Source organism: Temnothorax nylanderi, unplaced genomic scaffold, assembly GCF_030848795.1.
Source record: "Temnothorax nylanderi isolate EJ_2023f unplaced genomic scaffold, tnyl_v1.0 TNYL_tig0187_pilon, whole genome shotgun sequence".
NCBI lineage: Eukaryota > Metazoa > Arthropoda > Insecta > Hymenoptera > Formicidae > Temnothorax > Temnothorax nylanderi.
Genome location: NW_027249249.1, coordinates 208,664 through 235,838, shown reverse-complemented (window position 1 = coordinate 235,838; position 27,175 = coordinate 208,664). Strand labels below are relative to the sequence as shown.

Below are 27,175 nucleotides of genomic sequence, written 5' to 3'. Positions count from 1 at the left end.
ATCGAGATTTTAATTACAAAGTAACAAAAAAAACGGAGAATAAATGGGACAAGTATCAAATACAAGTACAATTAAAATATGTTTTATTTCTTCGATCACTAATTTAAGGCGCAAATCAACTACTATGCCTATTGCCTATTGCTAATTATTATTTTTTTTTTAATACTGTATGTTAACTAGACTATGTACAACCGTACTATCGCTTCGTAACAATTCGCCTCGATAATCTTTTGTTACAATATAATATCAACGATGATAGGAACGCATATAGGTGAATATGTTCGCGCGTACGTGTGCATCGATAATGTTCTATGGATCGATTAAACATCTAATTAGAGGATTTGCATTATAAACTTGTCGCTAACGTTAAGTGCTCAGTTGTACCATCTTTTTGTATTCGAGCAATTCTGCTTGCTATCACAATGGATTAAGTATATCGCTTCCACTCTCTCTAGATTTCTCTCTATTATCGATTAACAATCGATGTGTTATAATAAGCGGAAACGACTTTACGGAAGTTTTAGTAAAATACTCTAATACGAATAAAAATACAATGTATCTTCTCTATCTATCTATATATATATATATATATATATATTCTCTATTTGTTCGAAAATAGTTTATTTAGTTAAATATAACTCTTCTTTTTTCTTTCACCAGCCTTTATTCCTTACGATAATTCCGAACCGCTCTAATTACAGCGTCATCGATCGTTTCATCTTGCTCGAAATGCGCGCGCGAATATCTTCTCTCAGGTTTCATGTCGTAAGAATGAATTAAAATCATAGTGTTTTACGAGCAAATACACGAATGCTTATCTAGTAGGATTTGCAAGACGTACTGATCAAGTTAATAAAGAGAATAAAACATCGCAGTTTCGATTTTGCCGACTTGCGGGACTCAAGTATCCATCAAAGGATCTGTGAAATGGAAGGGATTATCCGTCTACGGAATCCAAGGATAAGAAATGAATCCTAATGAAATTGAAAATCTAGGGATCTGGTTTGTGTAGATATAAAAATATGTAATTATCCCATTTTTAAGTGCAATCGCGCGAATAAGCACCTGTGCAAATAAGGGAGACACAAGAGTTGTGTCTTTTTAAGTATCCTTTATATAGTGCGTAAGTTTTGTAAGTACTTATGACTATGAAGATGTGTATATATGTATGTAAATACGAATCACAAGAAATTGACGAATTTAACAATATGTAGCAATGGTAAAATTTATAAAAGCAAAGATTATCGGGAGCTTAAAGTCTAATTGTAAGATTAAAATCGATGATCGATATGGAATTCCTAAAATCAAGAATCTGAGGAAGTGAAGATATTTGACATTTATACATTCGCGCCTCAATATATGATCCGCGTACGTAAGCACCTATAAATTTAAAGATTTACATGTGTAGAGAGAGGCACAATTGTGAAGAAGAAGAGGAAAAAGAAATAAAACGTTGAAACTTAGATATCACGTAAGATCTACAAATTTGGAATATATAAAGATTCATAAACTCTGTCACGTACACATCTTTGAAGAATTTAAAGATCAAGGCAACGATATGTTCCCTTATATGTGTGTGTTTATATATATTTATATTTATATGCATATCCATGAAAAGAAGAGAAAAAGGAAGGATTTACGAAAACGTTATCTCTCTAAAATCATCACTAGCCGAGCATTGTCCTCATAACATCTTGATTTGGCACTATCCTCATGTGTGCCATTACGTAAACTTCTCCTGAGCATTACATCGCAAAGCGCAAATATCAGGCATTCAGAGGCACCGGTTTTCCACTTAATTTCAAGAACGCAAACGCATCATATCGTCCATTAGGCGTGTATGAGTAACTCAATCATTTCAAAATGTACGGTCAGGCTATTTATATAATTTCATGCCAAAAACCGGTCGAAATATATAAGCAGATGCAATATTAGTAATTATCAATGAAAATGAATATTCGTGCGCGTTCCAAGATTCATGGAAAATTGTGGAATAAAAACTGCAAAACACAAAAGAATCAAAAATTTGTGCAAAACGAGATCCGACAGTCTAATGACTGTTGATAATCCTTTCTGCATTACATATGTCGTACATTTATATTTGAATTATACCGTTTATCAGCTCCTTATCAATGGACCCTATCAATGGACGTTATATACATATATGCATATACATAATCTAGTGAAAATAGAACTCTGTACTTGCGAATTGGCGCTAGATTAGGACTTTGAGACCCTGATATGAAATAGGTATATGAGTAGATAATTTCGAAAGATACATAGTGGATGAATTTAAAGAGAGAAAGAGAGAGCCGGAGAGAGATACGCCATGATATCGTAGTCGATTAAGGCACAGTCTAACCAGGTAGAGGAGCCTCCTCGTAGAAGTCCAGCTCGTCTTCGACTTCGTGCTCAGGTCCCTTACTGTCGAGGGCGCGTAGCTCCGCGGTGGTGAAGAAGTGGCTCATCTGAGCGCGCAATGGTATCATCAAAATAAGGAAGAAGGGCAGGGCCAGAGCGGCTCTAGTACTCTTAACAATCCACAATATGGCTAGGCACAAGATCTGTATGGAGGTGAAGATGTGCATCTTGGAGGTTTGTACGCGGCGCACGTAGTTTGCTGTACCGTGGTGTTTGACTGGCATGAAAAAGAGCTTGATGCGGTCAAACAACTGCACGCCGTTCGTCGATGAGATACCCATATAGAGGAACACACCAAGAAGGACGGACATCGGTACCCGCCGCAACAACGGTGCCATCAGCATGCTCACGCCTATCAGTATCGCGACCAGAAGGGCGCTCACCCGTTGCTCTTTCACTTCAACGATGTGCGGCTTGTCGCCGGGTGCGTGGGTGCGTGACATCACGGTCACGGCGGATACGTGGGTGAGAGAGCGCACCGACGCGGCAGAACACCAAGGTGCACCCATCAGGCCACATCCCACGTTCATCAGGCAGACCACCACGATGTCCATGTGATAGCCATTACCCTTTCGCAGCTTACGCTCCTTTTTATCGATGATCAGTCTGCAAAGCGAACGATATGATTAATCCGAAACCGCGAGCCGTCTCGGACAGGCAAACGATTTAAATCTAACTTACTCCGATATTTGAGTCTCCATAAACACCAGGATGTAAACCAGCAAAGCTGGCACCACGCAAGCTAGAGCCATCCAAAGTGGTATAGGTTTCTCGTATCCAGCGGGAGACACGAACCAATTTCTATCGGGTATAGTTGGGGTGAGTCCTTCAGGAACCAGCAACTTCTCCGTTTTTACATTAAATAGATAGTCGATTAGAACGAAAACGATGATACTAATAGGCACGCCGAAGTCTCCGAAGGCTCTTCGAGCACTACGGCCCAGGTAATGGCTGTTGCGGAAGATTCTTAAGTAATAGGCGCCCAGGAAGGTGCCCAGACAAAGGATAGTACACATCAAAGCTGTGTTGGGTTGATTGATCAGCAACCCGGCTATGTCGTGACTCGGTACCAGAACTTTTTCCAAGCGCAGGATCTCCTCGGTTCCGTTCCATGGCGTGACCTTCATTTCGGTAACGTAAAGCGGATAGGTTGTGTCATTGATGTCCGGCCCAAAGCTGTACTCGTGAAGAAGAGGATTGCGCACGAAGTAGTTGTAAAGCTTGATGAACGTTTCAACGATGTAAAGGATAGAAATCAATCCGGTGAAGATTTCCTCGGTGAAGCGCGTGAAGAGTCGCACGAGGACCGAACCTTCGACGCAGGCAATCGCCAGGGCGATAATACCCATCCAGGCGCCAACATATACCCGTACGGTCAGAAATTCGAGCTCGTTGGCCAAGCAGAAGTTGTATAGGCTTTCGTCGAAGAGCAATAAAGGACCAGTCGTGCCGATGATCACCAGCGGTTGAGTGGCAAATAGTGCCATTATCACGCCCGTCCACGAACCGGAGACCAGAGTTTCAGAGATGCCTATTACGTTTTGCGTCTTGTCGCTCATCAGACCACCGAAGGTGATGGCGCCGCATAGCGCGGCGAAATACATGAAGATAGCTGCCGCGAGACAGGACGAGCTCAAGCCATCCGTGAAATCAGATAAATAGAAGGGATAGCGACGCTTAATGTCGTTGATGAGGCCGCCAAATGGTCGTTTGGTACGTCGCAATGGATCATCGTCTTCTGGTGGCTTCTTCTCCTCCTCGCCGGCGAGAAGAGCTGTTATACATTACATTACAGGTAATAATTAATTAAGGACGAAGGAGCGAAAACGATAAATTTTAAGAATTGAATAACAAAGACGGTTAAAGTATTTGAAGAAATTACCTTTTTTCACGGCCGCCTCACTTTGTTCCGGTTTGTCCTTCTCCTCGAGCGCCTTTGCCTTTCGCTTCCTGATAGCCTCGCTCTTTGCCTTAAGTTCGTTGAACGGTAACAAGGCCTGTCTCTCCCAGTCACCGGGTGGCAGTACAATCGAATCGTCTAGGAACTCGTTAATAGCCGAGAGCAGCTCTCGCTTCTCGTTGGCCTTATAAGCGACCTTGTGGAACGACGTGTTCGCCATCAAGGTGGAGATTGACCGGCCGATCTCGTGATAATCCAGGTCGCCGTTTCTCGGCCCCAATAGAGTAAACATGAATCTGACCGGTATCGTCACCTCCGTGATGGACGGCATAAACACACCTTCGGCCAATCGTACGAAGGCTATCGTCGGCTGATCCAGAAAGTCGACGGCGCCGACAAGTACAACTGTCGCCTCAGCACCGGCTGGAATCCTCTTGAGGATGTAGTCGTTGTGACTCTTCTTCAAGTCCTCGTTACTGCTCATGTACGTTAGTTCCTCCTTGATATCGACCACCGTGTGATTACTGTCGAGCGCCAGATTCGACGAGACGATCTTCGGCTTCGCATCGTGCAGATTCTGTCGAATGTTTCAAAATTTTTATAAAACAATCTGAGAATCTTTAAATTCCGCCGAAGAAAGACTACGTATTAGATCTTCGGTAAGAAAATTCAAAAAATCGGTTGTTTCTCAATATCTTGAAACTAGAACAACCTCATGTCATTGAACAATTAGAAGTGAACAAAAGACTAAATCAGGAGATAAATAGCCTGTTAATTACAAAGATTATATAAACAGTAAAAATAATAACTATTTGCGAAAATAACTTACATCTTATAAAAAATGTAAAAAATATACAGAATTGTTTTAACTTGTAAAATAAGACATCTGTTTATCTAATTTCATGATATTGTTTAACTTACAAAGAAAATGTTTCAAATAATAATAGTAATAATAATGAATTTCCCAAAAAAGGCAAGCTGATTGATTATTTTCAGTTTATAAGAATTAAGCAGAATAAAAATATACAATAACAGAAGAGTGTGACGACATTATCAATGATCGTTTTTTTTTTCGTCTCAAGTACTTCATGATTATGAAAGGTATTAATCGAGGTAAACATCTCACGGTGAGAAAGTATTGTGATAGAAAAAATTGTAATTATATAAAGTGAGAAAACCGTCATGTAGTGTACTCGTGAATGCACACAGGAATGCTTACAAAATAATGCACATAAAATAGTTCAGCCTCACATTGATGCGAAAGACACGTCATATCTTCGTGATTTGCTCCGCGATAACGAATGAACATTAGGCCAAAAAGAATAATAAACTATAATAAGAATGAAATTCTAATGAATAAAAGCGCGACATATGATCACAAGCGTTTGTAGTCGCTATCGTTCGACAAACGGCACTAAACGAATATTTCTAGAATTAATTTAACCCAGGCGGGTCTAGGACTAGTCGTGCTAAAAAGGCACCCGTGGAGAAACGCAACACAATGGAAAAACTGCAAGCTGTAGGAAATCGCGCTGCGGTTGTCCTAATTTAAGCTACGGAGTAAAATTGTGTGGCATTTATCTATCATGAAAATAGCTATGAAGGACATGAGGCAAAAAACTGACTCCACTTAAATAAACTTTTCACTAGTTTCAATGTCAAGACTAAAAAAATTATACATAAACTAAATTGTATAACTAGAATGAACCTTAAGCTACGACATTGTCAATGACTGTTCTATAATCAGTGTTCTGTATTACTATATGTCTACCTATCTACTACAACCATATGATAATTTAGAGATAGTTGTTAATTTTGTATTAATGTTGTACTAAATGTTAGGCATATAAAATACACAAAGTATTAAACCAGATTAAAAGTATTCGAAATATTGACCCAATAAATTGTTGTTTCATGTTTTAAGACCGATAATCAGTCCTTAAGTGAAGAATTTTATACAAAATCGACATTGTCCCGTAGATTCATGCCGGATTTACTTTAAAAAGTATATAAAAATTCGTATGAGGCGTGCGAGCGAACAGAGTGAAGGACTAGAGTAATAGAAGTAAAAAAACTGCGTTTGATTCGGGAAACGAGAGATTTACATGTTGGGTTACATGGTTCTCAGCGGCTTCCCGCGCAGCATCTTCTTCCTCCAGCCAGATGGACTGTGGAAATAATATTAGCACTGTCAGTTAAGCCTATTCCCCGCTACCACCCGTTGCGACTACTCACTACTGATCGCGCTCGATACATCGCCCCCGCAGGTGATCTTCGACATTTCCATAAACTGCGACATTCATATAAAATTGACTTATTTTCAAGTCTTAACGCGAACACGATAAAGTACATCAGCATTCATTACAATCATCGCAATTATTTTCGATCACTAGAGATTCGAAAGTGCAAACTCAGGGTTACGTCAGTTCGTGGAGCTCAAATTGAGATGGAAATTCATCGAAATCTAATTTATATAGCAACCCTGAGGCTTGTGAACACGGTTATTACCTGTTGAGCAATAGATTATCACTTTCCACCTTTCATCGGTGCACTTATTTACTTTTCGATATAGGTAAACAACTCGAAGCGAATCTTGCGAGTCTTAATCAGGAGTTGGCCGTTTTCGTGCGCACGATGCATGTTATGCAAACGATATCGTCATTATGGGCGAATTACCTGAAGGCTGGTGTAACTGGAATAGCTCCTCTTGCCGCCAAATCGGAACCCACGTTCGTGCTCGTGCACATGCCTATGCCTGAGCAGTAACGCTCTCATCACAACCGGTCTGTCCTGGGCCAGAATAAGCTCCTCTCTGACCATCTGCTCGACTACCCTGTAAGCCATCCCTGGTAGATCCTTTTCCTCCAGATCGAGGAGGACGACGCCGGTTTCCAGGCAACGACGAAGATTCAGCAGCGAATGGAAGCTAAGGGAGGCCACGTGTGGCCTGCCCCATCTGTCAGCACCCTCCTCAACGTCCTCCTCGTATTTAATCCACCTCGCGGTTTCTCGCCACTCGCGTTCCTCGCCCAAGCCGTGTAGTTCGTCCAGTTGGACGAACACCTCGTGCGGCGAGTGATCGTACATTTTCTTGAAGGTGTCATGAGGGATACCGCCTTCCTTCCGTCGGCCAATCTGCACCGTTAAGTGAGCGGCTTTGTGCCGCCGCATGCCACGCGGATCATCACTACGATGCGACTCCAGGTCGTCGATGTCGAGTTCCTGCAAGGTGCTCGCTTCTTCTGGCTGGACGCTGACACGTCGAGTCAGTAGGCTCGAATTGTCTGGAAGACCGGCCCCCGATCGCTTTCGCCATTGCGGATCTTCCTGCAGAGAGTATTTGCGAGATTTGTGATGGTGACGTCTGGAAGAGCAGTCGATAATGGGACAGTTAGTTAAGTCTTTTTGTAGGAATATATATTTAAATTTTTATAGAGAGAATAAAAGAGGTTTGTCTGATCATGATTTAATCGTGACATGAAGAAAGAGAAAATTCAATCAGGCCTATAGCCACCGAACTTGGGCGGGCAGATTTACCAATCTTATTGAAATAATCATGATAAACATACGTACTTACTTCAAATTCTGCCCTAATCTTATATTATGATAAGTACTTCGATCTGTCTCGTGTCATACGTAAAGGTAAATTTATAAGATTTATTCTTATTCTTATTTTTATTTTATAATTATTTATTCTTTTTCAGGAAATTATTCTCCTTTTTGAAGAGAATTAGGGAATCTGGACGGTCTAAATAAAGCCAACGTTTAATTAAGTCGCTGATGTAAACATACATTTTTCAGCACACCCCACCTCATAAATCTTGAACCAACTAGCCGACTTGGTACCGCGCCGTACCGGAATTGTCACGCTGCTGAATCTAGCCCATCGCTCGGGATGGTACGAAATAAAGGTCGATCGCTTCGTGCTCATAATTGCGCGGTTTATACAGTGCAAATATGAGTCCGCAAAATTGTGACATGAAATGCGACCGCCGGATTTAAACTTTCGCCTTTAAAATATCGAGGATCCGTGCACGTAATATATGCAGACACGATATTCATTCAAATTAGAGCTACTTTGACCCCGTATTCTCATCAAGATGTTATTTTACTAATCGGAAAAAAATACGTTCCCGTTTTGATGGCTAAATGTGTTAATTAAAGATCGCGTGATCTTTTCTTCTCTCTTATCTCTGTCGCTCTTGACAAGCCATCACGTAGATTTAACTTACTTATGTTCGTGCTTCTGATGCCGCCGGCGATTCCGATCTTCCTCCAGGCCACTCGGAGCGGTTGGCACTTCTGGTGTCTGCATGCTCAATACATCTTCTTCCTTGATCTTCTCAAATTGCACCCTCGGACTGCCGATGGTCGGGCTGTCGCTGAAACCGGAAGCCGCCCTCTCCGAGATCGGCGCCTCGCTCTCGCTGCTGCCTACATTTTCGGTTTCCTCCGCCGTTTCTTCGTCGACTTCGGCCTCGGCCTCGGCTGTGACGGTCGATTGCAGCCCGTTACGGTTCATCCCGTCGACCTCCTGGACCTCGTTACTCCTCGCTTGAACATTACCATGATCCTCTTCGGTGGACACTTCCGTTGCCGATCCTTCGCTAAGGATATCGAAGAAACGCAAGATGTACCTTTTCTGGCTTCAGTTTCCCAGCTAAAAGGTTCTCACACGCATTCAATTGAATGTTGCTCGCTCGAAACTCGAGAAATTTCGCAGTTATCTTTTACAATTAGAGCTATCAGAAGCTAAACGCTTATTAGTTTCAAGGTTCATCAGGAATATTAAATCAACCATATATTTGCTTTATACTCGCGTGCATGGAATCGATCGTCCGTACATACAATTGTGATACGGAAAAGATATTGCACTCTCAAATGATGATTCGCACAAGAGATTTCAAGTATCGACAAAGTATCCGCCGAGAAAGCTACGAAATAAATTTTGCTGAATATCTGCTTTTATTGAGTAACTTACGGTGAAAGATGCCGTCGCATAGATCTGGAATGCAGGCTCTTCAGGGGCATGTGCGGATGTGGGTAGCTTCTTTTACGGTATTCTGAGGGGAAACGTCATTTTTATTATTTCCAATTCTCGAAGGTAAACGACACCTCGAAAGCAAACAACGTCGAAAAGCGACACTAAGTATAGCGACTTACGATTGAAATCGCGATCGCCGCCATATCGCGGGGGTGGCCCGCGGTCGCGATCTCGATCAGATCCAGTCGATTCCGAGGGCGATCCAAGCCGGGCTACGTCGAACTTCTCCGCGACGTCCATCGCAAAGACCTTCTCCATCTCCTCGTCAAGCTCCGGTCCCGTTTCCGCGGCATGCCCGTCGATCTGATATGACAAACAATCATGTTACATTAACGTTTGTCGCTGCTGCACATTAATCACTGTAAATCAATTCAATTATGTCGCAGAAATTGCTGCAGAATATCGAGAGAGAGAGAGAGAGAGAGAGAGAGAGAGAGAGAGAGAGAGAGAGAGAGAGAGAGAGAGAGAGAGAGAGAGAGAGAGAGAGAGACTGGACGGCAGAAATGAAGCAGATCTGTCGAACGCATTGTGAATGCAAATTGACGGCAGAAACCGAACTAAACTGCCGTAATCATTTAAAGGGAAACGCTGACTTTAAATACGTGTTATATTTTCTTAGTTAAAAATAGGAAAATGGGAAACTTAATTAAATAGGAGAATGAGAGAAAGGGGGAAGAGAAGAGAGAAAAAAAGAGAGAGGGGGCTATATATATATATATATATATATATATATATATATATATATATAGCCCCCTCTCTATTATTCTCCATATATATATATATATATATATATGGAGAATAATTGCTTCAATTTTCTTCCGAAACTTCCGCTTTGAAAAGTTGTCTGGAGAGAAGAATCGTGAAAGATCCTTTTTAGGGCATCCTAGGTACGCAAGAGCTATATAAGTGCATTAATCGCCCTAGGCCACTCTACCTATGCAATTCAGGATACAGATATCGATTTCTACAGAGAGCAACATATCTTCACAAGTGCCAGTTACATTATTAGCATTATTCTGAAGAGGAAATGCCTATTATTATCGAGCTATTTTAGAAGACCTATGTTCATTTTTATTAATGCAGATTAACTTTAATCTCCGTTTAACTTGCTTTTCATCTTTTTCTAGTTTTAAGAATTAGAAAAAGATAAACGGTAAGTCAACCCAAGATTAAAGTTAATCTACTTTGGACTTAGAAATGGACATAAGATAATGCCAAAAGAATATTGGCGACAGACTAACGTTTTGATAATGCAATATACACTTTGATTTTTCACACTTTCTATATATATATCCATGTTAATGTGTGAGAGATGTGCAAAAGGATATTTTAGAATGGACTTCAAAAATTTCCGAAAAAGATCCTTAAGGGGATGCTGGAGCCGCAGGCGAACTCGATCAGCGTCGATAAAGAAGTGCTCACCGACTATATCTGTCCTTGTATAGACAAGGATAGCACCTAACCTTGCATCTTCCACTGGTCTAAGTAATATCTTTTTTTTTAGGCTTTAAATCTTACTTCTAATTGCACGATATTATTCCTGACAGTTTTTTGTAGAGGGCTGCATCACTATTTTCTATAGAAAAACTGCAGAATTTTTGTATAAAGCAAATATTGTCGTCAGGTAAAGACAATATTTATAAAAATAAAATTTTTTTTTTAGTTTATCAGAAAAAATCATGTACAGCCCTCTACATTTTTGTGCGTACTTTAATCGTGTAAAAGGATTTTCCATTCTGTTCAGCCAATTCAAAGATATTGCTTAGACCGATTATGCCTTGTCGCTGTCACTCCAGGATCCCCTTAATACCGATTATAATTAACTAAAAGAAATATCATTTACTAATTTCGGATGCATCGCATTTTGTTTAAAAACAGTGTATTTCTAGAGAGTACTTTTTTAGCTCTGAAAAAAGATTACATCGTATCCAATTAATTACTGTGCATCAGCCGTGCACAATTTTATTTATCAACCTTGTTTTAAAATGGAAATTCGCTTTGAAGTTTATTCTCATCGAGTTTCACATTCTCATACAAGCTTGAAAATATGCTGCTAATATCTGTTCGGGTCAAGCACACAACGCTTACAATAGTCAAAGAGCCGTTGAGAATCGATCCTGCACTTCGTAATACATTGTCGAAATCCTGCTTTGTATCGCGATGGATCTGTGACGCACGGAAATAAATACATTTTTTTCCCGATAAAGTTCGAGTTTGTAGAACTTATTTTTCATTGCGGGAGATTAAATTGGTGTTCGCGGCACGAATTTCAACTTCGAACGCGCCATAAAAATATAACCGTTGGTTGGTTTTAGTATTAAGAAAAAGATGAAAAACATCGAAAACTTTTCCATTATCCGCCGCACTAACAAATCTTGAAACAACATCAAATTAATCTGGCACGTCATCTGGCACGATCATCAAAACGAACGTTGCGCAGTCATTCACAAAATTCTTTTCTGCGAATTGTTCGTCCGAAGAACTTGGCGAAACTAAAAAAATCTAGCTGTTTCATTACGCGGTACAACCAGTGCTCCAGTGCTTGTGACAAGATTAAGTTGAAGAGTTTTACGAGTAGACTTTCTTTCCACGCTATTTTCACATATCGATACAGATGTACAGAAAAATATATACTTTTCTTTACGATAAATAAAAATAAATGAGAATACTTTTTCAGTAAATATCGTTACATGTTCAATGTCCTTTTAAGTTAACATATCTGCTAAGTTATAATCTATGATCCCACTTACGATTTTAATAACGAGAAGTTATACGAGTGCAAAATGGGGAAAAAATGAAATAATATTGGAGATTATATCTCTGGTGGATTACAGGCATTATATAATATATTTTAAGTGATGTCTTATATATTTCTTTACTGTATTTTGCCCATAACAAAGTTACAGAAATGTTTGAGAGATATTTGAAATATCTCTCTCTTTTCTCAACAAGCATTTGAAGAGCATCTTGAAATATTTAATTTTAGCAAACTCCACTAAAATTTCATTAATTCTGGATTCCAATTTTCAACAAGAAAAATTGGAATGTCATACATAGATTTTAAGCTTTATGAATTTAAATCTAACGGATTGCTGCCTCCGTTTTTCACAGCCCACATGACTAACGTCACAGAAACTTCAAACTTTCATGATATTTCATCGAACAGCGATCACAAAAGGCGCCAAGGGATAATTTCGAAAACAGCTGGAGGAACACGGGAATCTTGCCTTCCCGAAGGACAGTTTATTCGGTCGCGCGAATCGCGGGCGCGAAAAAAATTAGGTGACCGGCTTTTTCGAGGGAACGGGACAGCTGGTGTTCACCTGGTGGGTCGTCCGCAGGGATCGTCGTAACCAGCGGAGAACTTTGCCCCGCGCCCGCTGCAGGAACGACTTCCCGGAGGAACCGGCAGTGGCCTCGGGCATGGCATCCCGGGCCGAGTGACAACCCGGCCGGTCGGCGCTGAGAGCTGGAGGAATCCGAACTGAGGGCGGAGGGTGGCGCCCGCCGGACCGGGAAGACCGAAAGAGGGGAAGGCTCTGGGTGGGGAAACGCGCGACAATCCGTGGTAGGGGGTGAATCGATATCAACCCCATACGCTCAATCGAGGAGCAATCCCTTCATTCTTCTTTTTCCTCCCCTCCGTCTCCCTCCCCCCCGCCCCGTCCTTCCTCCTCTGCTCATTCGATTTATCAGGATCTCAATTCAGGATTTTCAATTTCCCTTCCTGTAAACTAATTTCCTACCTAATGGTCGTATACCTTTGAGTACTGCTCCGGATGACTCGAGTTAATCCTTTGATGCACAAAAAGACTACCAGAGTATCTTCCGTAAAGATTCTAGAGAAAGGAAATGTCGAGTTTACCAATCTCTCAAACACTTTGCTGATAATATTATTAATTCTACTAATTCTATTCATTTATAATTTTATCGATGGGATGAGAATTGACCAGAGAATTGCAGCTAACTAATCAACGGCTGATAAATTCTGGCAAAGGGCCGCTTTACGGTCCTTCAATCTGATCCTCCTTAAAGAAAAGAGGTACACCTGCCGATCTCTTGGCGCATTTGGAATCAGACATCTCACGGGAAGAGTGCGCGGATGATTGACAAAGGCTAGCGGACGCAACAAGTGTCAATCGGCCGTGAAATCTGGGATACAAGGGCTCGAGTGGAACAGACCTCGAGAGCAAAAGAAAGAGAAAAAACTGGCGTTAAGGGGAGGGATCTCCGCAGGTGGGAAAGCTCAGCTCAGCTGATGGTGTTGAATAAGGTGGTAGATGGTAGAAGCGATGGGAGAGGCCGAGAATTGCGGACCGACTCGACCTCGGCTAGGCCTAGGTCATAGAGATGTTATCGATCATTGTTAGCGGAGAAGCGCGCGAGAAAGAGAAGGAAGAGACATGACGGCTAATATAATATTGCCCGAAGAGCGTAAAGTATAGTTTCCTCCTGGATATTACACGCATAATCATCTTGTATTTTCCATTCCGTGTGATAAAGATTGCAAAAGAAAATAATCTATTATCCGTACTGGTGATCGATACTCGTTATTCCTCGGAAACCACCGATTCCGTGGAATGGATCGTCAATGTTTCAACGTTTCATCATCGCCACCTACGCCGCGGCTGCGATCGCGTGAGAAGTATTAGAGACGAGTGAGAAACAAGCTTTTCCATCATCGACCGTGTTTTCCCATTTCTCCGCTTGACGTGCGCTCCTCGCTTCCTGCTCCGACTGACCTTGAACCTGAACCGTAGCAGCCTCCCCAGTTTATTCCACCAGCAATGACCTTTCCTCCCAAATGCCGACAGGGGAAATCGATGGAGAGCTTAGTATTTAACGAACAAGTGGTTTCGTTTCCTGCCAATAATCGTTTCTTGCTGTTGATCATTTCTAGCAGGATATAGGCACGCGATTAAATTCTGGACGTAAAGAAAGGGAGAAAACACGCATTCGGTATTCCTGCGTGTTTTTATCAATATTAGATCTGTTCAAGCATGTTTTTAATTTTTAAAAACACGAGAGAAAGGTAGATGCCCGAGATGTTCTTCAGCTTCCGCAGAAAAAGCTGCCAATACTTTCAACTTTCCTTCATGATATTTTCGCAAACGTTTTGTCACACTTTCAAATGAATTTTTTTTCCAATTTCTGTAACGTGAACGCACTAACTTATTCGTTAATTAGCAAGGAGTGCACTCATTAAAAATTGAAGAAATTTACTATTTACATTATATATTTAAAAGATTTATCGACTTGACTTCTAATTGACGTCCGTTAAACTTAATCCTCTCTTTATCACATTAAATTGTCGGGCATCAAATTACGCGATCGGTTTTCTGCAACTTCAAGACGCACGCGATTCCGCAGCCTTCCGCACCCGTGAGCACGTCCGAGGCCGGGGCGGCGCGGTGCGGCGCGGCGCAGCGCGGCCAACCCTGCGCGGCGAGTTAAATGAACATCCGACCTTGAACTTGACTAGGAAGCGAAGGGCGACTGACCGCGACGGATTACGCGAGAGATAAAGATGAAGGAGGAGCAGGAATCTTAGATCGTTCGTAAATTTTTCTTCTCTCCAAAAGATCTCCCATCTTATATTCTTCTATCCTCTATTCCTATCTCTATTATATTCTTCACGTTTTAAACGCTGGTGCTTTAAACCAGTAATTACGTTGCAGAATTAATCGCAGAAACAGCGCAGCGGCAACTGCATATATATGCAAATGGATCATTTTTTTATGTCCTACCGCATAATACCTAATACCGCAATTAATGACAAGGTGTCAACAATTGTTAGCTAAAGAAATTGCCGGTGGTAAAAGTACCGCAAGACGCTTCAAGCTACACTTGGATAGTTCGAGTTTCGAAATTGTTCGACTTGTAAAATAGATCGGCAAACGAGACTTGGTGCAAATTTGGTTGCGTAATAAGCCGGATGATCTTTCTTGGCGCGCCGGATGGAAAGAAACGAGTGGGTAGCGCGCGTCTTACGGCCACGACATGTTATTACGGAAAGTGGTCCCCTACCTTCGGGTTTGTTGCAAACATAGAAAGAATCTCTTTCTCTCTCTCTTACGGATCAACGCGCCCCCGACATAAACGGGCCACCTGTACACTGACAATGCCAGCGACGTTCGAGCTGTCTGATAGCGAGGATACGATTGACACCGCTCTTGATAATCAAATTTGCGGCTTCCGACCTTGCGTAAGCGCTTGAATGGCACGTCGAACGGCGAACTCGTTAACGTCTTAAACCCCGCGCCCGATGCAAGACGAGACGAGACGCGCTGTAAACGGAGAAGTAACGAGCGAGGCAAATCTATTCCCGGAATTTGTCCTTCCGTCATTCACTCTCGGATTACAGTTAAAACATCTGAAAAGAGCTGAAGAGACGGAGAAAAGGGGACACGTCGAATCGAATTTCCGGACATTTCCGTCCAATTTGCGTTTCTATTAGGCGACTTCCTTGCGCTAAGGGCAAAAGGGGGGCGAGACACTTCGCTGTTCGATCGCTCGATCCAGGTCAGCGGGACGAAACTAATCGCGGCCTTTCACGAATCGAAAAACTAGCATCGCGCTGGAGCCCACGCTGGGATCTCATTAGAAACGCAAAGCAGGAATCAGTGATCGATAAAGTTCAGAAGTTTGCGACCAATTTGCGACGGCCGTTAACGATGATCGCATTCGCAGGGATAAGCTCGCATCTGGACTCGATTCCTCAAGCTTACGCAACTGTAACGCGTTACGTTGACGATCTCCGGCCCGCGGTCTTTGCCACGAAGAGGACAGCGGAATTTACCAGGTCTCCAACATCAGTAAAGACCTGCGAGGATAGCGGTTTAGCGTGGAAGTCTCGGCAACTTTCCTTCCGATCGAAGTCACGTGCCACCGCGCCGTTTCGCGTTTCTAGCGGCCGGCCGTGTCGTGCGATCCGCGCGCGGTGCGCCGCGCACACGGTGTCAAATGGTTATTGACCCGTGACCGTCAACAATCAGGCCAATCAGTCCTGCCTCGAGGTCGTCCCGCTTTTACGAATCCATGTCGGAGCCGGGAGACAACCGCGATGAAACGCGATAGTTCGCACGCCATTTCGCGCGGACCGGGTTTCTGCTCCTTCGTACACACACGCACACACACAACGCGCAGCTCATTTCGCATACACGAATGTGTGACACGGATCGTTGTGACTCACTCGGGAACCCCATTACATCTGCTTACGTTCGATTCGAACGATAACACGTGCCGGGAACGCGATCGAATTTGTCCATTTAGTCTTGTCGCCATTATCTTTTACGACCACAATACATAAAAGACAATGCATCGCAAACGCCGATGAAATGCCGATCGTTATGCACCGCAATTGCTGTATAATTTCTCGTTATAGCCATATATTTATTAATCCGTTTGTTCCGTCGGATCGGGGAAAGCTCGCCTGATGGAAAAATTAAAGGCGAGAGAGCGGCGATAAGCGTTTCTCAGCTCTCTATTAAAAAAAAAAATTATCTGAGATAAAAGGATGAGATAAAGGGACAGCGCGCAAGAAATCTGTGACGTGAAAATTTTTCGCTAATCGATATGAAATATTTTTAGACACGGGAATTCGCGATACGAGGAACGCGATAGCTGTGTGATGGTGGTCGCACGTCCGTAGATGTAGAAGATATTATGCCATTGAAGTAACGCGATATGCATTTATCGCGGCAGAGTCCAAGTGCATACCAATCCCGATATGGAATATTGTTTGCCGACGTATAGCTATTAGATCATCCGATACGCTTGAGCATACAAGTCTAGATAAGTTTCCCTTCGATTTAGCCCCGGCGCGTCTTTTATTCGCTCGCGCTAATATATTAATTATTAGTCCGTAATCGACACCATGGACACTTACCGATACCCGCTTGCCGAAGCCGAGGAAGGAGAGCTTCCTTCTGGATCCATCGGTGTTCTCCATCCTTCACCGGCCGCGGCAGCTGACGATGCAGGCTTAAGGCTCTGTCTTTTTCCTAGGTGCCCGGCCGATCCTGAGTCGCGACGGCGATGTCCACATGTGGAGTAATCGCTGTGATGGCAGCTCCGTTCTGTTGGCTGTTGGAAACACCACATCGTGTCATTATACGATTACGATCGGGGGCGACGGAACGGAATGGCTTTGGCACTGACAAATTCATTCGGAAACATTACAACATCTAGAACGTAGATTTTATTTAATGGGAAAAGACACACCTGTGCGTCTGCTTGACAAAGTAAAAAAAATTATAATCGCTTATAAGCTACGACAGTTACCAACGAAGTTATTCAAAGTTCAAGTACTAATGTAACGTGGATCCGACGGGAGGATCTTTTGGTAGAGATGAGGAGATTTTCGAACACACAAACCGAGGAGAAACGATCAGGATAGTGATCTCGCGAGCACTCGTTCGCGGACTAACGATCGCGAGGGGCTCTCGAGCGGCACGGCCGCAGCCGGCGCGGCGTCAAGAATGAGATATACCTCGTCGCGAGTGACCGATGACTACCGGTTGTTCCAATACCCATCTTTGTATTTACGAATATCTTAGACATCACAATAGTACTGTCTCGATGTCTCAATATTTTCGTATAATTCGGAATGTCGGTGTTACGATTTGTAAGTCATGCTTGATCAGAGCTTGTCTCAGAGCTTGTCTTAGAGCTACGTTTATCCGAATATATATCGCTCGACATGTTTCTTCTCTTAAAAAATCCCAAAAACCTTCGTATTGTCGACGAACGATCATTCTACATGTCTCCTTAACTTACCTCCTCATATATAAATATATAATTAATTGCTTATCAAAATTTATCACAATGCGTTGGAAATCGCGCCTCGAGGCGCAGCCAACCGATCTTCTTGTCCATCTCCGGTTACGCGTTGCAATGCGATGATGTAATCGACACACCCGACACTTTTCCCTCCGTTTCTTGACACGCTCGTATCGGCAATCAACATAATTTAGTCTGTCGCGTCAGTTGACATGTAATTTTCATCTTTGTTTTACCGCAATTATGTAACGACGATTGCGTCAACGCAACGATTCGGTTAAATTAAATAATCGCTCTTTTCGTGCATCTCGTAATAACGTGTCGTGTGAAAAAAATCACGCGTACTTATACATACATTATATATCCATGATTAATTATACGCACATCGCCGATGTTGCTCAATCTTAACAATCTCCCGTTCTGACAAAACTCGCGAGCCGTTCATTAATGCATTGCGACTGACTGGCAATACCTTTCGTTCTATTTCCGTATTCCGCCGTGTAAAATTCTTGGCTGCTCCTTATACTTCTCGGACCTTGTAACAATGGCCCTAGAAACTTGACGATCGGCTTTTATTGTTGAACAACAGACTGCACAGACATGCGGTATGTGCGAATATATATAGACGTATGGATCTAAAGATCGTTTCACAACGACGATACCATTCTCTATTTCGTGTCAATCGAAAATAATTACGTTACATATAGATATACAGTATTTTTGCGTGTATTGTAGCCCTCATGTTATTTTATATTCTTTCGAGTTATACTCAATTGTGTGCTCTACAGTTATTGCATTGTTATCTTTCAAACCTCATGGCACGAGCGTATTATTTATTCGACCTGGATATCCCCAAACGTTCATTCAACCTTTCTGCATGAAGTCCTTAAAAAGATACTGTTTACACTGACTTACTATATACAGCCCGGATTCCCGTGTGCGGATCAGCGTGAGGACACCTTAAACCTCCGTTCCGGCATTATAATGAGAAGATCTGGTGGCAAGAACCGGCTGGCTCTGCGTGCATTTGTCGTCGTTTGTTTGGCGAAAAGAAGACGGAGATCCTTTGTAAATGCAACATCTGCTACGATGACGTTACGTCAAGTTTTCTTGTTTTTGAGGCGCCTATTTTTTTTCTACGCTCTTTTATCCCGCATCAGGTTTTTTATCCACGGATAAAATTCTCTCGTGGAAGCGCGCAATGCGGATCGTGCGAGCGATCCTAGTGCAGTAAGTTAAGTGAAACAAAATATACTTGTCCCATTCTAACTTACTGCACCAGGGTGCACTAGTTCAGCAGTGCAGCGACAGAAAACAGACCTTAGATTATCCTCGGTGGAATCTCGATTTTCTTCTCATTCGTAATGAGGAATGAGAATTGGTACATACCAGAGTCAGTCGACAATTTTCTCGTACTTTGTACCGCGCTCACGTGGCTTAAAAGAGCCGGATATATTCTGAGTCCGCGACGTCCAAAACGCAAATGCGCGGACATTCTTGGCAGAGCCCGTTAAATTTTCAACAACGCTGAACCTACAATTATCGAGCGAATGCAAGAATAATATGTCTGGCGGTTGTTAAGCAATCGATCGAATTTTCCATTAGATAAGTATGAAAAGCGCCTTATCCCCAGTCTAAGCCCCAATGCAAAACGACGAAGCAATAACAATTTTTGCCGCGAGTCTATCATGAATTAATTTTTATTATCGAATAGATATACTATTTACATCAACCAACTTATATATGTAAATATATGATTTAAAGATGACAATGCAGGAAGAAGGACCTTTATAAATTAGAAGTCAGTTTTTTTGTGAAATGATCAATCGATATAACGTGACATTATATTTTCATCAAACAGTCACAGACAATTTAGTACTGTCGAGTGTGCCAGTATTTGACCTAGTAAAAAAAAAAACGATAAATAACTGAATTGTACATTACGTATGTACGTTTCACGCGAGTAGTCAAGGTTTACGACCGAGCTTTCGTATTATTAAATTATTCGAATGTTTTATAAGAGCTGAAATATATACCGGGTACCCAGACATCGTGGATGTCAATTTACTGAGAGGCATTGTTAGTGTTGTATGTTATAAATATATGCAAATATAAATATTGCACGTTTAAAATAACATGTCAACATTTCTGACATACCTTAGATATCACGCGTAAGATATAGCAGAGGACAGTATTGACTTTCTGTCGACAATAATAACTTCTAACCGATTATATTCCTCGAAGGATTATCCTACGCCGTAACTTCTCTTTAATCTGCCTTTAAGTATCCACCTACGACATTCGAGGAATATATTCCCGCGCGAATATTGCTGGCTGGACGATGCTAGGTAAAGCGGGAGGATCTTTTGAGAGATCCCGCACACGTGTGCAAGCGGACGAGATACACAAAAGGATTCCTTGCGAGAGAAAGGAGCGTCTATGTTTCCCCTCTCGCATCGCTTTTGTAGGACAAGGTTACATAAGCGTGGAGGGCTACGGCGCGGAGGTTTTTGACCTGGTTTCACGGAACCCTGATTTATATCTGCGATATACTTTGTTCCCATATACGCGAATATATACAGCGAAGCCTATTAATGGTAGCGACTGTGATAGAAATGTATTGTAAACCCCCCACAATAGCTCTATCTAAAATTTCAAGAAAAAAAATTATTTTTTATTTTTCAACATATATTTGAGAGAAAGAGAAAAAAAGAGAATAATAAATGCAATCAAACTTCCCCATTTTTTGTACGTCGAAAAAACATCGATTAATCTCAAATGTCAAATAATTTGAAGCTAATACAATCTGAGAACGTCAAATAATTTAAACCTAATACAATCTGAGGAAAAAAGATCAGTAAAAATTTCTTTGAAAAATGAGTACAGAGTAATAGAGAAATTTCAAATGTCAATTAATAACGCGGTAATATTACGCACTAAGAGTGCTTCGATGTATTTGAAAAGATCTTTTGTTTTGTTGTAAAATTTGCAATTTCTTATAAAGATATGTAATCCAGTCTGCTTATATCTTGAATAATATATTAGTCGCAACTTGAGATATACGGTGTAAAGATAAGCGTATAATCCTTTTCCATTTGCGTGTTAGTAAAAAAATTTGAAAAAATTTACATTCCTCTTAAGGATATGCAGAAGGGAACTGCTGTTGCACTACATACACTCGGTTGCGTGTATGCGCGCGCTCGCGCACGTGTTGTGTCCCTCATGTATGCATGCACGTGGTGCGACGACTGCGACGCAGTCTGCTCCGGGCGACATTTCGCTTCTTGGACAGAAAGAAACAGGCCGCGCGTTCCTTTTGTAACCGCCGACAGAGATCATAAAACCTCGTGGAAAATTCCACGAGCAAAAGCAGAACGAAAAAGAACCTCCCAGGGCCTTTCCTCTCTCCCGACCTCCTCTCTCTCTCTCTCTCTCTCTCTCTCTCTCTCTCTCTCTCTCTCTCTCTCTCTCTCTCTCTCTCTCTCTCCCTCTCTCTCTCTCTCTCTCTCTCTCTCTCTCTCTCTCTCTCTCTCTCTCTCTCTCTCTCTCTCTCTCTCTCTCTCTCTCTCTCTCTCTCTCTCTCTCTCTCTCTCTCTCTCTCTCGCTCGCTCTCTCTCTCTCTCTTTCTCTCTCTCTCTCTCTCTCTCGCTCGCTCTCTCTCTCTCTCTCTTTCTCTCTCTGTTTCTCTCGCAGCCTCTGTAACCGTCCGATATTTTTCATCAGGAGAAATCAGTTCTTCGAATCGATACGAGAGTATTATACATGGCAAAAACCTAGAACAATTTGATCCATCATTCTGGCCGTATTATTAGTATATAATCATCATTCCTTGTTGTGTTCTTCTGCTAATTTCTTTGACAGATGGAAAGTAAATTATTTCTGAGAAATTAACCGGTAGAAAGACAATGCTAATTCCATTTTATTAATTTTGATGGAACGTTATGTTCCATCAACACTCTTGCAGGCCACACATACTTTCTCTTTCTCTCTTTCTTTCTCTTCATAATAATATCGCATCGACGATGATCTGTTATAGCGACAGCACTTAATTGATGCAATTAACGTGGTGTCCGCACTTCAAATAATCGTCACAATTATTACGGGAGGTTGGATCGTTCTCTGTGCGGGGAAGGGGCGCGCGGCAGGGGAAAAGCATATAGGTTAGATTTTCGTCGCGTGAAATAAACGATTTTTAGCAAATAAATATGTGGAATGCATTTAATTGCTGTTTCTTAAGGTTTAAAAAGAGTTGTTTGTACAATTGAAACCCAAATACGTTATTATCCACATTGAAATGTGGAAATAATAAATGTGGTCCTGTTTTATTTTTACAATTTCTTGATAACTATAAAGACGAATCATTTCAGTCTTCGAGAAAGTTCTTCCTAAATATGTAAAGAGTTATTTGCACCTATTTTCACTAAATTCTTATCATTTTTAATATGCTTTCGAGAGTTACATTACAGGTTAGGTAACATTTCTGCTGTGTCGCCCGTGTATAAGAGAGAGACAAGAGTATAACTTCAATAATTAATTACTCGACAACCATGCAGACGATTGTCTTCAACTTTGGCATGGACGACAGATTCCCATAGACGAATATTCTCCGTAAATTTGAACTAATTCTTATCAAATTGATTTTACTAACCACCCTCCTTAATCGTCCATGCTTCAATTCCTCGTAATCGTCCTCGTGTACAATTGTTATAAATACTACATCACAGTACGTCTTTTGATATCTGCACAGAGTTTAACATTTATTTATGTAAGAGAGGTTTGCGTTCTATATTTACTACCCCTATTTCAAAAAATTTTGTTTATGGATAGTACTAGTTTCGTATTTCACGATAAAGTGCACGCGATGCACAGTCCCCTTCACGAGGGTTCGCTCTGTCTTTGGGATCGTGCAATTAAATTGGCAATCGAAATTTCATATATGGGGAACAAGGACATAGTATCACCGTGGTGCTCAAACGCCACACCAAGACGGTGATTCATCGTCACGAGACGTCGCGTGCACGATTAAGCTCATTGAAAGCGAGATTGCCTCGTGACTTCGATGAACGGACGACGCGCGAACGATCAAACGCGAGGCGATGATGATGACGACGGCGGGCGAGTCCTGCGAGAGGTTTATTCAAACTGGAACTTTGACGGATTTTATTTATGAACCGCGGACCCAGCTGGAAGTCATAACTGGGAGTCGTCGAAATTACGGCTAAGCGAGCTTTAAATATCGCGAACACGCCTGTGACTTACGCGTTGTGGTGACTGTTTATCGTCAACTCTCATGATGAATCATTTTTATCGTAAGTAAAACGTAAGGTGGAACGTGCACTAGCATAAACATCTCACATTAAGAATCCGTATAGTAAAAGCCCTGCCAACGATTATCAACGTGCGGCGAGTATAAAAGAGACCGGCCATTAGCGACGACATAAAACTTGTTTCATGGACCTCTCAAAAAAATTATTTGGCTAGGATAATTTGTGGATGAGAGACAGAAACTCCTTTGCGTGTAATAAAATTTATGAATTTGCTTCTCTGTACCTTTTTTTGTGGTGATTTACGATCTTCAAAAATAATTACCACGTAATTATTTTTTTTATAGATTCTTCGAGTTATTTAGATGTTATATTTGTCAAAACCTAATATAAATAAATAATATTGTATTAATATTTATTCCGATAATATATATAAATAAATTTATCCTGATTTGTTTCTCTGTACCTTTTTTGCGATTTACGACTTAAAATAATTTAAAAATAATTACCACATAATTATTTTTTTAAAGATTGCAAACTTCAAGTTATTTAGATGTTATTTGCCAGAGCCTGATGTAAATAAATAATATTGCAACTCCTGTATTGTAGTCTTAAAAAATTTAAAATACGATCTAATTAGCAGTTGTATAAATTATTGATAAAACGTATGACGCACTCTGCTTGCGACTATTTTTCTTCCTGTATCCTTCTTGGAGTTTGCAATCTTTAAAAATAATTACCACAATTATTTCTTTCAAGATCGTAAATTCCAACTTATTTAAATATTGTTTTTAAAAATAACAGGTTCTCCAATCTTATAAGAAATAATAATAACTAAACGGCCTTGCAACAATAATAAATTTAATGACTCGTATCCAACGACTAAACTGGTTTATGTATAGAAAAATTTGATTAGATTGTCTGGCGCTATAAATACCAAGACTAACGCGTAACTTTTGTCGAGTCAATTCCTCCGGAACGGGACAAGCTTCGACATAGTTGTCGATATTCCGGAGTTCACGAGCCGTTCGTATTAAAGGCGAAAAATACAAAAGCTAAAATACTCTCAAATATTCGATGAATTTAAAATCGCATCTTGCCAGCGACAGGAGAGTGACACGTGCCTCTCGTCTCGTCCTCTCGTCTCGCCTAATCACATCCGCGTTATTATGCCGTTCCGGCGCGGCGCGGCGTAAGCCAACGTAGGAGCGCGGATTGCTCCATCAGTCACAACTGTCCCAGGACAAAGTAACAACGGCGGGCAAAAGCCTGCATGCATACGGAAAGAGTTGTATAAGTAATGTACGGATCCCAGCCTAGAAAAGACGCGGCGAGAGCCCACTCTCATCAATCTGGGTCGAAAATAGAAGGGACCCCTCGTTCTCCCGTCCCTGCTCTCGCCCTCTGTTCCCGGCGACCGCGGGCTGTTTCTATTCCATTATAATTAAACTGCATCTTGAGTTTTTTAAGACTACAATAATACAGGAGTTGAATATTACTTATTTATATATCAGGCTCTGGCAAATAACACCCTAAGTAACTTGAAATTTGCGATCTTTAAAAAAATAATTATATGATAATTATTTTTAAAGATCTCAATAGGTTTCCCTCTTTTACTTTGTACTTTCTCACCTCGCTTTCTTTCCGTTCGATATAAAGAAGCCGAGTTTGTAGTACGTCCTATCTTTGCAATTCAACTATTAAATATCCTAAAAATCCTTTTAATCTTACTCGCGTAACTCGCTACTATTCAGTTAAAACACAGACTAATCGGTCTTCGTTTCTTTTGTCTTTTTCGAGTATTTATAAATTTTCATGAAGAGAAAAAATTGCCATCGCTACTATTAGTTTTATTATCTTCTCCATTTCCGCTTTATCTATTCGCATTTATCGTGCCGGCTGCAAAAATTGCCTCGCGCACATTCCAGAATGCCGATGCAGGGCGTCGAATAGCGAATATCCCGCTCTCTCGCCGATCCCCGCGCAAACAACCGCGTGTAATTTTTTTTTCACGCCACAACAATGTGACAGAAAAAAAGTTTCCTTCGCTCGACGATTTTATTGCGTAACGCAAAAATCGGTGTTTAACGATTGCGTTGCCAGCACGGCAAACATACCGCTTACGAACAATAAACAGCCCGGCGCGGGCGCGGCGCGTTTAGCAATAAGTCACAAGGTGACGTCACAAAAAGTGAAAAAAAGTGTGATTTTTATCCTACGATAAATTATCTCGTCATACGTATATGACTTGCTTTTTATTTCAAAAGGACAACCGCTATTATAAATCGATTCCCGATTTGGGTAGGAATAAAGAAGAATTGTTGGAAGGAGTGTGGAATGATGAATTGGATAATGTAAAAGAAGATGGGTTGAGGAAAAGAGAGAGAGAGAGAGAATATTAGTGTTAAAAAATTTGTAGTATCAAATTATACTCAATTTGAGTCATTTTTAACCATTCCTATAAGTCACTATACTGATCCTACTCAAATGTCATTGATTTAACTAAAACAATATTTAATTTAACTAAACCAAGGAAGAGTTAAAATAACACTGTTTTGTGTTAAAATAATAAATTTCGACACACACGGTAGTTAAAAGTAACAAAATGTTATTTAACTCAAGATATCGGTTTAAAAAATTTAAATTTTATCCTTTAAAATTTAACAATGTAGGATAAAGAGGTCGTAATAAGCATAAAAATATGGATAGTACGAGTGTGTTAAGAAAAAATTGTAAACCCCAAGTCGAGTTCTTAGCGATATAAGCTGAAGTAAATAAATTGTAGATTGAATAATTTCTTCTCTCTCCTCCTCATATGAGAATAACGAGTTTCCTTCGGAAACACGCGAGCGCGGTATGCGCCATGCGGACTGTTGTCAATTCATCCGAAATTCCGACTCCGACGTAGACCACGCGGGTACCGGTTCTCCTATTCTCCTCGTCGTTCGTCCTCGCTGTCGCGAGGCTCGACGGGTGCGATGTGCCGCGATTACAGGCGCGCACGATCTACATACCTAGGTAGCGAATCGATCGTTCGATGCGCACCAGTTGCGCGGACAGCAGCGTGGCCGCAGTGCAAAGTGCACGAGCCGCGACCGACTCACGTCTCACAGTTCGCTCCTCGATTCCCGACTCCTCTCCGCCGCCGCGCCGCGTTTATTCCGGCGGCCTTCCACGGGGGACGAGGAAGACACGGATGACACGCGCCCCCGGGGTATTTACGGACTTTACGGTTATTCCGTGTTAACGTTTAGCTCGCGCGCGTCGACGAAATCGCGATGCGCGGCGGTGGTGCGCGCGAGAGCAACGCCGTTGACAAACTGACGGGCCAGTCGGTCGGTCGGTCGGTACGCGATCCGGAACGGGCGTCCCTAGGGAAACACGGTGACGGTCTCCTTTCCGTCTCGCTCGCCCGTTCGCTCGCTCGCCGGACGCCGCCGCCGCGCCGGCAGCGGCACGCGTTTGCCGCGCTCCAACTGGAGAAACGGAGGAACGGAGAGAGAGAGAGAAAGAGAGAGAGAGAGATGAGAGAAAGGAGCAGCGGGAATTGAATTTCTGTGACCGGCCGGCCGGCCGGCCGACCGGCCAATCGCGTCGGTCCGACCGGGTCGCGCCTCGAAGCGAGTTCACTCGCTTGCGCGCCGGCGCCGTCGACGTTTTCCCAATCGTCCTCTTCGCTCTTCTATGGTCGGTATTCATAATCAGATCTTATTTCAAGACCGTCTTAAAGTAATATCTTAAGATACTAATACGGCTCTGTGATTG

General features: G+C 41.8%; 1 protein-coding gene across 11 annotated transcripts; it reads right to left on the bottom strand.

The window, feature by feature from the left end:
* Positions 1 to 66: 66 nt before the first annotated feature.
* Positions 67 to 26,847, bottom strand: Ae2 (Anion exchanger 2). Of its 11 annotated transcripts, none has more exons than XM_071716533.1 (10): positions 26,425 to 26,847; positions 17,254 to 17,450; positions 9,485 to 9,668; positions 9,303 to 9,384; positions 8,554 to 8,928; positions 6,998 to 7,685; positions 6,427 to 6,489; positions 4,304 to 4,898; positions 3,103 to 4,195; positions 67 to 3,027 (listed from the first exon to the last, which is right to left on the bottom strand). In XM_071716533.1, the coding sequence occupies exons 2-10, from the start codon at positions 17,314 to 17,316 to the stop codon at positions 2,358 to 2,360; spliced, it is 3,813 nt and encodes a 1,270-aa protein (XP_071572634.1). In that variant the 5' UTR covers positions 17,317 to 17,450; positions 26,425 to 26,847; the 3' UTR covers positions 67 to 2,357. The 11 variants fall into 11 exon arrangements, with proteins under 11 accessions (XP_071572634.1, XP_071572635.1, XP_071572636.1 ...); XM_071716534.1 differs by lacking the exon at positions 26,425 to 26,847 and adding an exon at positions 18,619 to 18,834; XM_071716535.1 differs by lacking the exon at positions 26,425 to 26,847 and adding an exon at positions 18,531 to 18,669.
* Positions 26,848 to 27,175: the final 328 nt, after the last annotated feature.